The sequence below is a fragment of the Kryptolebias marmoratus genome, linkage group LG13 (assembly GCF_001649575.2).
Source record: "Kryptolebias marmoratus isolate JLee-2015 linkage group LG13, ASM164957v2, whole genome shotgun sequence".
In the NCBI taxonomy this organism is placed as follows: domain Eukaryota; kingdom Metazoa; phylum Chordata; class Actinopteri; order Cyprinodontiformes; family Rivulidae; genus Kryptolebias; species Kryptolebias marmoratus.
The window spans coordinates 13128738-13141677 of record NC_051442.1 but is presented as its reverse complement, the minus strand read 5'-3'; the positions used below and the strand labels follow the sequence as shown (position 1 = coordinate 13141677).

Genomic DNA, 12940 nt, shown 5'->3' with positions numbered 1-12940 from the left:
ATTACGTTGAGAACTTTTGGGAAAGGATCAGCTCTCCTCTGAGCAGCCAAGTCAACAGGCCTAAAACGTGCTCAACTGCCGGTGGGGTTGGACCTGAACCAGCATTAAAGCAAAGGGAGACTTTCGACAGATTCACTAAGATTTGCAAACACGTGAAAGAATTACATTCACGTACTGAGGTGACTCCCAGCGGCAGCTATCCTGGACACACGGCGTCCAGAAAACCGTCTCCTCCTCCTCTGCGGAGGAGCGCAAAAAGTCTCCCCGACTTGTTCTGATTCGAGCCGAAGTGCAGCTCCCACGCATGGGGTCTGTACTGTTCTGAGCCTTCATTAAGAAAACTCTCACTATAACTGCCACCTAATCTCTTCTCCTCACCACCACCTACTTCCACAGCTCTCCTCCATCCCACAACAATCTCAGGACAGCGCTCCCGTCTCGTTTGTCTTGCTGTAACATAGCTGCAATCTGTAAGCTTTGAAGGACGCGTTTGCCTGTTTAAGCACTGAACAAACCTCTGTTTAAAGTGCTTCCTTTTTTTTTAAACATTTTGTTCTTTTTTTTCCCCTTCAAGTGTTTGATATCTGTTGATAATCTAAAATGATCATTTCTATTTTAAATATCAAGGGTTTGCACAGCCTTGCAAAGCAGTGTAACTCCGAATAGGTTAAAGATTTAATTATCGCTGCCAACATATAGTGCTGACGTTGCATCTGGGCCATTGTCTTTCTTCCATCTTCTTCTTTTGCTTAAAAACACACCTGCCAAGTGCAGAAAGGATGACCTACATAAACTCCTTATAACGAGCCAACAGGATCAAGCTCAGCCAACACGTCGTTGCTCCTTCTCCATTGTTTTAGCGGAAGTTTGCAGGATGAGGGTTTGCAGAGTGAGCTGCTGCCCTGAAGTGCAACTGGAGATGCGCGATGAGCCACATGGGTCGGGCTAATGCAATCAGTGCGGTACACAGAGTTTTACAGTCGTCACGTAGCAGATTACAGGAAAAACAAAGTTTCGGGTTAGGGATGCATGACATCATTTTTTATAAACAAATGGGTGGTTATTTAAAGGGGCAGCACAGACTCTCTGAAGGGAGGTTTTGTGGAAACATCCTGAACAATTATTATCTCGTAGATAGCTCTTTTATTGGCCTTATTTTGGACCAGATTAACGAGCTAACAGCTCATTCGAGGGGGGCCGTCTTCCAACAACTCCATTCTCAAAAATGTCATAGTGGTTTGTGTAAATGCTATTTTATGAACCTTCACAACGCTGTCAGTTTCACATAGAATTCTGTTTATTTACTTGCCAGCGCAAAGGACAGCAGCAGGTAGCTGTAGCACTTCCTGCAGGACTATCGTATATGTGTCGTGAATCTAACGCAGTCTTTGCCCAGCTCAGAACAGCCGTTAGCTTGTCACAATAACACTCTGTTCCTCCAAACTGTTAAGATATTTATTGCTTAGAACGTTACCACAAAACTGCATTTCAAAGGATCTGGACTGTCCCTTTAAGTTTCAAAGTAAGGATTTTAACAATACGTTGATGTGGGTTATGATGCAAACAGAGACCAGCTCACCTGTAGAAGTAGGAGCAGCCTCGCACCGTGTTGTGGCTGAAATATTCCTGGGTCTTCTCGTTACCAAAGTCCTCCAGAGGGTCCGACCACAGCAGGTCGCACATGGGCCCGAACGCCGGCGGCTCCTTGAACCGGTCCAGCTTAACCCAAAAAAGCAGAGGGTGAGCGCGGGAACGGCGTGCGGACACAACGCAGCACGTGAGCGCCAAAAGCGGGGCGCGGTTACCTTTTTAATGTCGTCTAAGGTGTGTATTTCGGGTGAGAGCCCACCGTGGACGCACAGAAACTGCTGGTTCATGAGCGCAGCCAGGGGAAGGCAGTCAAACGCATCCATACATGAGTCATACACCTGCTCTGAGTACTTGATTTTACCTGCAAAGTCACGTTTACAAGGTAAATATGTAAAACGGGGTCACTTGTGTTGTGACTGATGGGCAGACTTGGCACAGAAATGCTGTCAGCTCTACATTCCCAGCTATTCGCAGACAGCTCCAGCTTTTTCTACTACCACACACGTTCAACTTGACAAGCAAAGAGCAGGCGTATCATCTCCTGCACAAGTGCTCCAGGCTACACATGACTCTACCAGGACAGGAAGAAAAGAATAACAATGTTTTAAAAAAAAACAACAATCCGCTGGAATACTCACATTCTTGTTTGAAGGTGAAATATTCTGTCAAATGTCTACATTCATGATTTCCACGAAGTAAAAATAGTGTCTTTGGATAGAGGATTTTCAGCGACCAAAGGTATAAAACACACTGTCAGAGCAAACACACACACACAAGGTTATTTACTTTAGCGTGAATATGGATGGATATTTGGATTCAGTTGTCTTTCTTCACAAGCTTTTAATGACGCCCTCACCTCGATACTGAAGTAGCCACGGTCAACGTAGTCCCCGAGAAACAGGTACCGTGTTGTGGCTGGCGATCCTCCCACTTCGAACAGCTTCATTAGATCAAAGAATTGCCCGTGGATGTCCCCACAGACTGGAAAGCAACCAGAGGACAAACACATTTACAGACTTTACAGACTAAGGAAACAGCTCTTTGAATACACGCCGCTGTTTGCGTGAACCTCAGTCTGTTGATTCCAACTTGAGTCGTTTTTATTTTCCCCTCAGTAGAACATTTTACAGCCTCAGTCGTAACGCTCGCAAACGAAGGCCAGTGCTTCGTGTTGATGTCATTTTCAAGACAGCGACGGTTCGAGAGGTCTTACGTACATGAGTGACATCTGCTTGTTAAAAATTTAATATCACTAAATATCACTACTCCTGATCGGTTCTAAAAAGCTCAACGCAAGTTGATGGTTTGCTCATGATGCTATGTGGTCAAAAAATGTTCTTCTTTGTTGTAATGATAGCTGTTGTCACAGACAAGACTCCATAAATAATGTCCCAGCTATTTAATCCCATAGATTCCTTTCTCACCCGTCAATTTTCATCATAAAAAAATACAAACTTTTATGACTTTTTTTTTTAACATTTGCATCTCCTGGTGTTATTTAAACTATTGAATTATCACAGATTATAAACTGTGGACGTGGGAAAAACAAAAGCTGCACCTAACAGGGTGGTGAAAGAGGATTTAAAGCGATAGTTCAGACCATTTGAAGTGAGACTCAGTGGAAAGGGTAATTAATATCTTACCTGTTGTAGATAGCGCTTTGAATGACCGGGCAGTTTTCTGCCGGGACTGACGAGCTCCTGGCCGGTTCGAACAGGGCTAAGACCGAAGCAGCCTTAAGACTCCAGTCTCACAGATTTCACAGTGACTCATGCTAATGCAATGTCATAAACTTTTATTACTGTCTTAAGAGTTTTTTCTTGCAGAAACATTCGGACATTTCTGCTGGAAGCGCTTCAGGCTTCACTGGATGTGCTACAGCTACAGGATTGAGCACTTGCAAGTAACCATAAGATTTATGTAAATAACTGTGCATATAATGCAAAACTGTCAACAATGTAAAGGTTTATGAAACACTATTCACATAAACCACCATGAAATATTTTAGATTGGAGTTGATTTAAGATGGCAGCAATCTATTTAGGTCTTGGCCCGTGCTCAAACTGGCTGTTAGTTTATCGGCCCGTTTAAATAATAAAAATAAACTCTGTTTCTCCAAACCTTTCAAAGAGCTTTCTACAAGATTCTAGCTCATCCAAAGCATCCGCATTTTACTGTTACCCTCAGGTAGGAGGCATTGATACCCAACCGTTCGGAAAAACATGACAAAAATGGGACACCAGCAGAAATTTGTTTGTAAAATATTAAAGATCAGTAGCTTTTATTGCTTTAATTTCCCTGCTCAACAGGCCTGAGCAATAGGTTCATTTTAAAGAAATGTTCTTTGATTTATATGTAACTGTTGTACTGCTTTTTCTGTAATGGTTGAACATGGATGACATTTGAAGTTCTAGCGCCATGCACTGAAGTTACAGTCTGAGTTCTAGAGCGAGGTAGTTAAGGTAGTCTGTTGTTTGAGTGTTGTCTTCATGTTTCATCTGCTCTGTTCCACTCTTTTTCCCCAAGCTGTGACCTTTCAAAGAGCTATCTGTGAGTGTAACAGTTCATGATCCGAAGTATCCCCTTTAAGTTATACAAGTAATCCATCCATCCATGTCCTTTACCTGCTGGTTTCTAGGTTTGCAGGTGATCAGTGGTCATTGGGCGAGACACGGGGTACACCAGGTCACATGAAGACGAACGAGGCAAACACCACCCAAAAAGGCCTCAGCCTGGAGTTGAACCTGTGAGCCAACAGGGCTAACCAACTGTTCCACTGTGCAGCCTATGGAGGGATGGATGGATATACACGTAATGTCCACTCAAAAGCTCATCCATCAAGAAAATTAAATTGCAGTCATTTAGCCAGTGCTCATGTTTTTCTCAGTCGATCCGTCAGATCAGAATCGAAACTCGAACTGTATTGTCTTTCCGTTGATTTAAGAGGGCGATAAATAGCGCTCCTGTCTACAATTCAAAACCTCCAAACACGTTTTTTTTTTCCGTGATGACATGAACTGATGATCTTGTCACACCTTAAAAGCATAATGCATTTTCAGGACCTCTCCGTTAGGGTTTCTAAGCTCGTGTTACAGCAACACAGGGAAAACAGATTATTTTATGCACTGTTGTTGTTGTTGTGTTTTTTCTCAGTATTTCAATGACACGAACTGCCAACAAAACAAAACAAAACAATACAGTCAGTGAAACTGTTAACGCTGTCGCCGGTTAAGCTCACGCGAATAATCTCCCGCGTACGATCGCATGCTGGAACTGATGTTTACATCAAGATTTGAGCAGAAAATACTTCCAGCGTTACACTGGCAACATGGCTGAGCACGGTGGCTGTGTTCTTTGCAAACACAGACACAAGGACAAATTATTCTGTTGGTACTGACATGCTCATTAACAGAAACAATATATATATATATCTTTTTTTTTTCACAAAACTAGATTGGTGTTTTGAGTTCACTGTTTCACAAATAATTAAAATGACTGAGCAAAACTGCAAAAACAAATATTAGAAGTGCTTTGAGTGGCTGCATTTGAGCGTATGGTAGTAATGGGATATTTCTATTATCTCTGGCTGAAAGGCCTCCCTCCTCTGCTGCTGAGAAATGAGCTCTCGCCTCGAAGGGGTGGAAGAAACTCGAGGCCCCCGGGGAGATATACACTTTTTCACGGTGAACACCGCGGCTCTGGAGTGCAAACCTACATCTCATTTCCTCGCTGCCTTCAATTTTTCATTATCATCTCGCTCGTTCCCCGCTCTCTCCCGCTCATCCTCCATCTCCGCTCGCTCCTCCGTCTCCCCTATCAGCTCCACAGTGGCCTTCGCCCACTCAAAGCTTAGAGCAATGTGTGTGGGAGACTGCTTGTGTGACTAAAGCAATCAAACGCGCACATGCGCACACAGACGCGGGGCCCGTACACAAGCGCCCGTGTAATGCATGCGTGCGAGCCGCATTGACATTCCCGCAGCTCATAAAAATACAAAACAAACGTACAGATGCCCATATGCAACACTAAGTTCCTGCTATTATGAGCTGAACGCATCAGGCCTTCATTTAAATGAGAAGACTGAGACTTCAGCTGAAGTTAAAGGTACAGTTCCCATCGTTTTCAGCGAGTTTCTGTGTGGAAGGTTATAAACAGTTACCTTATCTGTCGTAGGTAGCTCTTTGAAGGAGAAATAGAGCTCAATTCTGAGCAGACTGAGGAGCTAATGGCTAGTCCGGGCAGGGACAAGACCAAAGCTGCCGTCCTATAGCAACTCAAGTCTCCAAAATTTAATATTGGTTCATGCAAACACTATTTAATAAGCTTTTGCGCTTCACTTAGTTGTGCTTCGCATGGCTATTACAGAAGAAATATTATTATGTTCCTGCTGGAAGGGCCCCAGGCTGCATCAGGAGTGCTACAGCCAGCTGCTGCTGCTATTTTCAAAAACCATATGTAAATATCTATGTAATAGAAAACCTAAAAAAAAAAAAAATTGTATTTGCATGAATCCTGATAAAATTGTCGAGATTAAATTTGTTTTGAAACATCAATAGTCCACTTTGATCTTGGCCCTGCTCCGACTAGCCATTAGCTCATCAATCCAGTCCGAAGTGAATGATAACGCTATCTACAGCAGGTTAGATATTAACTGTGCAGCACATTTCCACAGAACCTCACTTCAAAAGATTCAAGCACCTGCATCTGGACCAGAAATGACTACAAATTAGCTCTGTAAGGATGACTAATAGCATTTAATCAACCGATGGCCCTGAAACATTTTTGGAGGATGTTCCAACTTTGTGTTTAATAAAATGCGAGGTGAAACTTCAAAGTAAGCGGTGCATGACCAACACTTTGGAAAGGACCAGGCAGACCAGTCGGGGCTTTTCTGAAAGGGACGTTTCACCTCAAACTCACAGAAAATATGTGAACATCAGAAACATCTGAGCCGTTTTCAAGATGTTTGTTTCTAATATTCCACATACTGTAAGTCATCTTTTGCGTGTCTGACCAGTTGCTGAGCAAAGAGTTCATCTGTTGTTTGTATTTTCCCAGGAATTTTAAGATTCTCATCGTTGTGCATTACATTTTTGCAATTTTGAGACACTGAGACTAAATGTTTTCTAATTTGCCTTAATAGATTCTCCAAAGACATTTAGATTTACCAAAGGAAGAACCTAATTACTCTTTCACCTCAGCTGTAGCTTCAACAGGACGAGACTTCATTTTCTAAACTACTTAAGACTGACAATAATCCAAACTTATCAGCAGTTTTGTGGTTTTTACACAGCAGACAAAAACGGAGAGCCTCATACCTTTATCATACACTCATTTGAAAGTATTACTTGTTAAATCCTTGACTAAATTTCTTAATTTAGGTTCCTTAGTTTTAATGTTTCATTATGTTTTTCCAAAAAAAAAGACATATCTATTGAACAAATATCCTTAATACAAATGGGACTGAAAAAGATGCAAAAAGCTCACTGCAGCAGAGTGTCTGCGTCTTTCATACCTGATCAAATTTAAGCGTTGTCACATCTTATCAGTTTTTGTCCAAAACAAAAAAAACAAACAACCAAAATGGCTACCTTCCATTTAAACAAGCGAGCCCCAAGGTGTTGAGCATGCTGAATCACTGTCACAAACCCAGCCAGCAGGAATAAAACCGGTTTCACTCGTGCTTTTCCTGCTTTAACAGATGCTCCACAGATGCTCCACAGATGCTCCACAGATGCTCCACAGATTTAAAACCCAGGTCCAAATATTGGATATTTCCACATTTGGTTCGACTCGAAGTTGCAGGCGAACGGTTGGTCCGGGAAATACCTGTGACTGGAGCCTCGATGTCGAGGATGGTTTTCTCCTGGCGGAGGATGGCGGCACCCTCGTTAATGATTTGGAGTGCCACGGCCTCCTCCACGCGCCCCTCCTTGGTCAGGTGGGCCTTCAGGAGGTCCACGCGGGGTTTGCCTTCGCAGTCGAACACTTCCTTCATTGTAAGGCGGTGGCTCAAGGGGAAGGGGACAGCTGAGGACAGAGCACACAGCGGGCATTTAATGGCGTTTAAGTGCTGGGAATTACGTCGACAAACAACAGCTCCTGTTGATCCGTTTCTCCACCGTGACATAGAAAAGACCTGTCTTCATTAACAGGTCTGTCACTTAACAATAACTCTTCCAGTGAAACTTGAAGCTGCATGAAACATTTAAATAATCTGCTCCCTCTTTCCTGGATTGCTGAAGCGCATGGCCATTAAAATGCATCAGTCACCTTCCCACCAGACAGCCTGTGAAGCTGTGAAATCCAACCACAGATCATTACTTCAGCGGCAGTGGCCGCAAAAGATTCCTCTTACTTTTATTTCTTTCGTTTAATCTGGGGGCTGATCTCCGTGTGCCGTGAACCACGAGCTCCGGGCGCCCGTGGGCCCGACGTTAATCGAGATCATCTGGCTTAACGTTGGAAAACTCTTTCTGAGTGTCTGAGCTGCGAGTGATTCGCAGAAGGGGGAAAATTACGTCGGACCGAGTCCAGCCGCGCGTTCGTTGCCGTCTATAAAAACGCAGGTGGACGTCGGTAATAAAGCCGAGAGTTGGGGAAAACGGGCCCGCTAGAGTTCTGCCAAAAATGGGCCAAGCATCAGCAACCGAACGAAGAGGAAAAAACAAAAAATAAAGAAAGAGCCTCCGAGCTCAGCCTCAAACTGAGCACGATCAAGAAGGTCTTTAATAATGAATGCTAAACTAGAGAAATCTCAAAGCTGCTACTCCTGGGATAATGAGGCAAGCCCCAGCAAGTGCAGCTAATGGCACTGAAAAAATTTTCTCACAGTGTGCAGCATGTATCTGTGATGGCGACGTGTGCTTTGACACTTTAACCGGCGAGAACAAACCCGGAGCCATCAGAAAAGTCCGTGATCTGACGAGGTACCCCTAAAGCTCCCGGCCACCGAGGACGTGACTCAGGCCCCGCGGCGGCTCCTATACGTTGGCATCAGCGGCGCCACATGCTGGTTTTGTAAAGTAAATGCGACGCGCGAACAGATTCCCGCGCAGAACACGGAGAGGTTGTTTTTTGTTTTTTTGTTTTTTTTTACGACCAGAGTTAACACTTTGCCGTCTCTGTAAGGAAAGGCGAAATCAATTAGCTCGAGCTGCAGAGCGTAAGTGAAACGCAAAATACTTGAAATGATAATCACTCGACGTCCTCAGAAGATTTACGTGATGGATTTTCGGCTTCTTATCAAATATTTATGATTTCAAATGGATTCTGGCTTCTTTTTTTTTTTCATGTAACATTCATGTGTGAAATACTACATTCATCTGGTTATTTTGCACATTTTTTTAATCTGCTGGAATTACTTTTGTGGGTTTTTTTTTCCGTTTAATTCATAAAAGTTAAAAGAAAAACAAATTCAGAGCGATAATTAAAGCGATAGCCACATCGTCTCTTGACTGTTGTTTTTGGTTTTGATCGTTTGCATTTATTTATTGACACACAAAGAGAACCAGTTGCCAGGGTAACGATTGTTTACTCTTAGTGAAAATGGTGTCAACACATTTACACCTGAAGTAACATCTATGGCTTACAAGGACTTAAGTTAAAACCCTTCTAAGAGGGAATTTTATATTGTTTGAACGCTGCTTCAGCTTTAAAACGATTGTTCTCCTTTTAGTTTGACTACTTCTGCATACTTTGTGCTCTTTTAGTCATGGCTGCATGAAAACGTTCAGCTCATTGGATGTTATGACTTTCAGTTTTTCTAACTTTTAGGCTTTTCAAAATATATATATCTTTATGAGTATTTTCTCCATAAAAATACATTGAGATCTGTTCAAATCCATTTTGTATGTTTTAATTCAGCATACTTGTTCTATATTGTCCTTTTTGGCTACTTTTGTTTTTAGCTACAGTTCGGCTACTTTTTAGCTGTTAGCTAACCTTTTGATACTTTTAGCTATCATTATGCTACTTTTAGCTTCCACCTAGCCTTTGTACAATTTTAGCATTTAACTAGTGTTTTCTTATTTTTAGCTTGTAGCTGCTACATTTAGCTTTTAGTTAGCGTGTTGCTACTTTACCTTTCAGTTAGGGTTTTGCTACTTTTAGCTGACATCGTTCTGCTTTTAGCCAATGTTTTGCTCCTTTAAACTTTCATCTAGACTTTTGCTACGTTTAGCTTACAGCAAGCCTTTTGTTATATTTCATATTTAGCTAGCCTTTTACCACTTCTACTTCTACTTCTTGATAGCTTTTAGCTATTTTTTTTAAATTATATTTTTGCTGTTTTTCAGCTTCTTCATCAAAGTCATTCGGCTCTCAGTGTTCACGCTGCATTAAACAGAAAACAAACACTCTCTAGTTGCTTCAATTATTCATTTTTTTACAAAGTAATTGTAAAAAAAAATGAATGAATGAATCTTTAGGAGCAATCTTCTCTACGTACTGTGTGACATAAAACTGAAATGAAATGATTTTTAACTCCTGATCTTCAGCAACAGGAACACGCACGGCGCCGCAGACGCAGCACACGGATGTAGCGGTGTGGCGCAGCGATGAAAAGCTGACTTCTACTCAGCGCCGGAGCCCAGCTGAACTATGAAATACTGTATGTTGCTGGGCAACAGCAGCAGCAGCAGCAGCTGACTGTTGGAGTGCAGCCAGCGGCGCTCCAGAAAACTGCAATTTGCACAGGGAGGATACAGTAATACAGATACAGTAATGCGCCGGTCGCACAGTTGACAAGACAAATTGTCAAACCACCTCTCAGCGCGGTGCACGCTGCGTTTCCTTATGAACACATCTCCCCGGGACAGCGTTTCACTCCGAAACGGGACGTTAATGGCGGATCTCTATCGCTAATGAGCAACCGTTGGGTTCTGTTAGGCAACACTAGCTTCCCCCGATTGGACTAACTGGTCAGTGTTTCTCTTTAAGAGGCCCGATAAACAAAGACGCTCATGTCAAGCTTTTAACTTAATGCCACTGGAGTCCTTTTCTGCACACTTCCATCTACTTTAATCAGCTTCAAATGGACCGTTTCCCTGTTTGAACCTCCGGACGGATTATCGCCCGCCACCGAAGGGAAACGGCAATAATGTTTTTGCACGTACGTGCGTTTGTTCATTTGTTCTTTCAGATTTTAACGGAACTCTCAGAAAGTAGTCCGTGACTTTACATCTACAGCTGGCGAACGCATGGAGTCGACCCGATTGAGGAAGACCACCACAGCCAGCTGACCTTAGCAAACACAAAAGCGGATACAACTCAGCCAGTTTTACAGACACTGAGCTAAAGTTTGGCATGGTAGTAGCTGAGAGTCATTCACGACACGCACGCCAAGCGCCAACAAATCACGCGAGGTAACGTGGCATCGCTGAGCAGGTTTGTCCAAAACAGCTGCATACAAATCTGACATTCCTTTAAGAATTAACTTTATAAAGTTTCCGTCAAATCGAACTAGTCCTAACTCTTAACTAAGTGATGCTGGATCGTACGTGGACGCAGGATAAAACCTGACCTCTAACATCTCAGGGGTAAAAGAAAGACCGCATGCAGACAGATCTTGCGGCCTCGTTTCTCCCGACGTTTGCGGCGTCACGAAACCAAATTCTATGCACCCCCTTTGTTCGACGCCCTGTCAGGTCCAAACGTGTCGCGCGACCAGAAAGAAACCTGCTACAGTTTTAGGTTGGCGCTACCTATAGGAATAAAAAATATATATATATATATAAAGTTAACGCAAGCTCTTTGGTGGATGTGGTGCAATAACTGCAGGAAAACGTCGGCCTCCGCTTCCACCATCCCCACCGTCTTCACAGCTTCCTTTGATCACCTGATGGCTGCACGACTCACTTTCCTTTGACTTTTTTATTTTTTTACGCCTCTGGGGAGGGTAAAAAAGACGTTTCAAAGTGGAGTGCGAAAATAGAAAAGCAGATAAAAGTCACAAAAGAAATATATCCACACGCCTGTCAAGGAATAAGGAACGTTAGCATAAATAAGAGCATCCGGGGAAGGAAGGCAGAGACTCGGAGACGAGGTTACCTGTTTTCAGCAGGTTAGAGAAATGAGTACCAGATGTCACAAGTCAGCCTGTCTAACGAGGTTCCTAAGAGCCTGTGGTGGAATGATTAACAACAATACAATACAAACAAATGTTCTGAGTGCTTCAAACTACTTGGTGTTACACGATTATGTTACAAGAGCAAAAAAAAAAAACATTGAGTCAGGATTCTTGGCTTTGTGCCTTTTCCTGATATGAACTTTGTGTTTCATTTTTTCTTTGATTGAGGTTTTCCTAGAAAATGAAAACAAGGATCTAGTTTGTTATCTCTCACCCTCAGAAAAGAAGAAGGCAATGGTGTGCTCGCCTCTGTGCGTCTGTTAGCAACCACTGGGCAGATTTCAGGGAAACGCTCAGAAAGTGATCAATGGATGTTCGTCTACAGCTGATTAACTTTCCCGACTCGACCCGATTCAAGATGGCCGCCACAGCCTGCTGAACTTGGGAAACACGAGCACGGCTATAACTCTGCTAATTTTTCAGCTATTTGGCTAAAACTTGGTGTGGTAGTAGCTGGGCATTTTCCCTAACACATACATCGACCGCTACGCATTGCGCAATATTCTTGCTTTCAACTTTGGCAACAACTGTTGCCATGAACCTTGTCTGTCTGTTAGCAAAATATCCTGTGTCCCACTAGATGGATTTTAATGAAACTCTCAGAAAATAATTATCAGAGGTTCATCTACAACTCATTTGCTTTTAGAGTGAACCCAATTTAAGATGGCCACCACAGCTAATCCGTCTCAGAAAACACAAAGAAGTCTAGAGCTCAGTCAATTTTACAAATATCGAGCTAAAACGTGGCGTGGCAGTAGCTGAGAGTCATCCCCAACACATGCTCCGAGCGCAAAACAGATCGCTGAGATCTTCGCCTAAAACCTTTCAACACAAGATGGCGGGTGATGTGCATTCCATCGAGAAATGCTAGGCCTTTCATTTTATAAAGCCTTAAGCATACAACTGCTAACACAAGTAAGTTTAGGTCAGTGGTCAGTAGTAACTCTAGCACATGACAACAATTGGATAATCTGGTGCGTTAAAGGTTTTAGCAGGAAAGAGAAACATGTTTAGGGATGCGGAGCGTTTGATGAAAGAAAACATGTCAGGAAGAAGGCGTCTGAGATGAACTCGGACCATTTTCTGGTCTTGTTGCCTGAATTTTAGGCCCTTCGAAACGATCCATACTCCCACCGTAGCAGCTTCCACACTCGCTGCGCCTGTGGTTCCTGTCACACACACACACACACACACACACACATGCACCCATTCCCCCCCCCC

General features: G+C 43.0%; 1 protein-coding gene across 2 annotated transcripts in view; it reads right to left on the bottom strand.

The window, feature by feature from the left end:
* The window catches only part of ppp3ca (protein phosphatase 3, catalytic subunit, alpha isozyme), a 29820-nt gene that overhangs the window by 15836 nt on the left and 1044 nt on the right, over nt 1–12940 (bottom strand). For both annotated transcript variants that reach the window (XM_017418144.3, XM_017418145.3), the window contains exons 2-6: nt 7420–7620; nt 2447–2571; nt 2229–2340; nt 1806–1951; nt 1580–1719 (exon numbers count right to left, since the gene is read on the bottom strand). In XM_017418144.3, coding sequence (XP_017273633.1) covers nt 1580–1719; nt 1806–1951; nt 2229–2340; nt 2447–2571; nt 7420–7620 — 724 coding nt within the window. The remainder of the gene's footprint in view (nt 1–1579; nt 1720–1805; nt 1952–2228; nt 2341–2446; nt 2572–7419; nt 7621–12940) is intronic.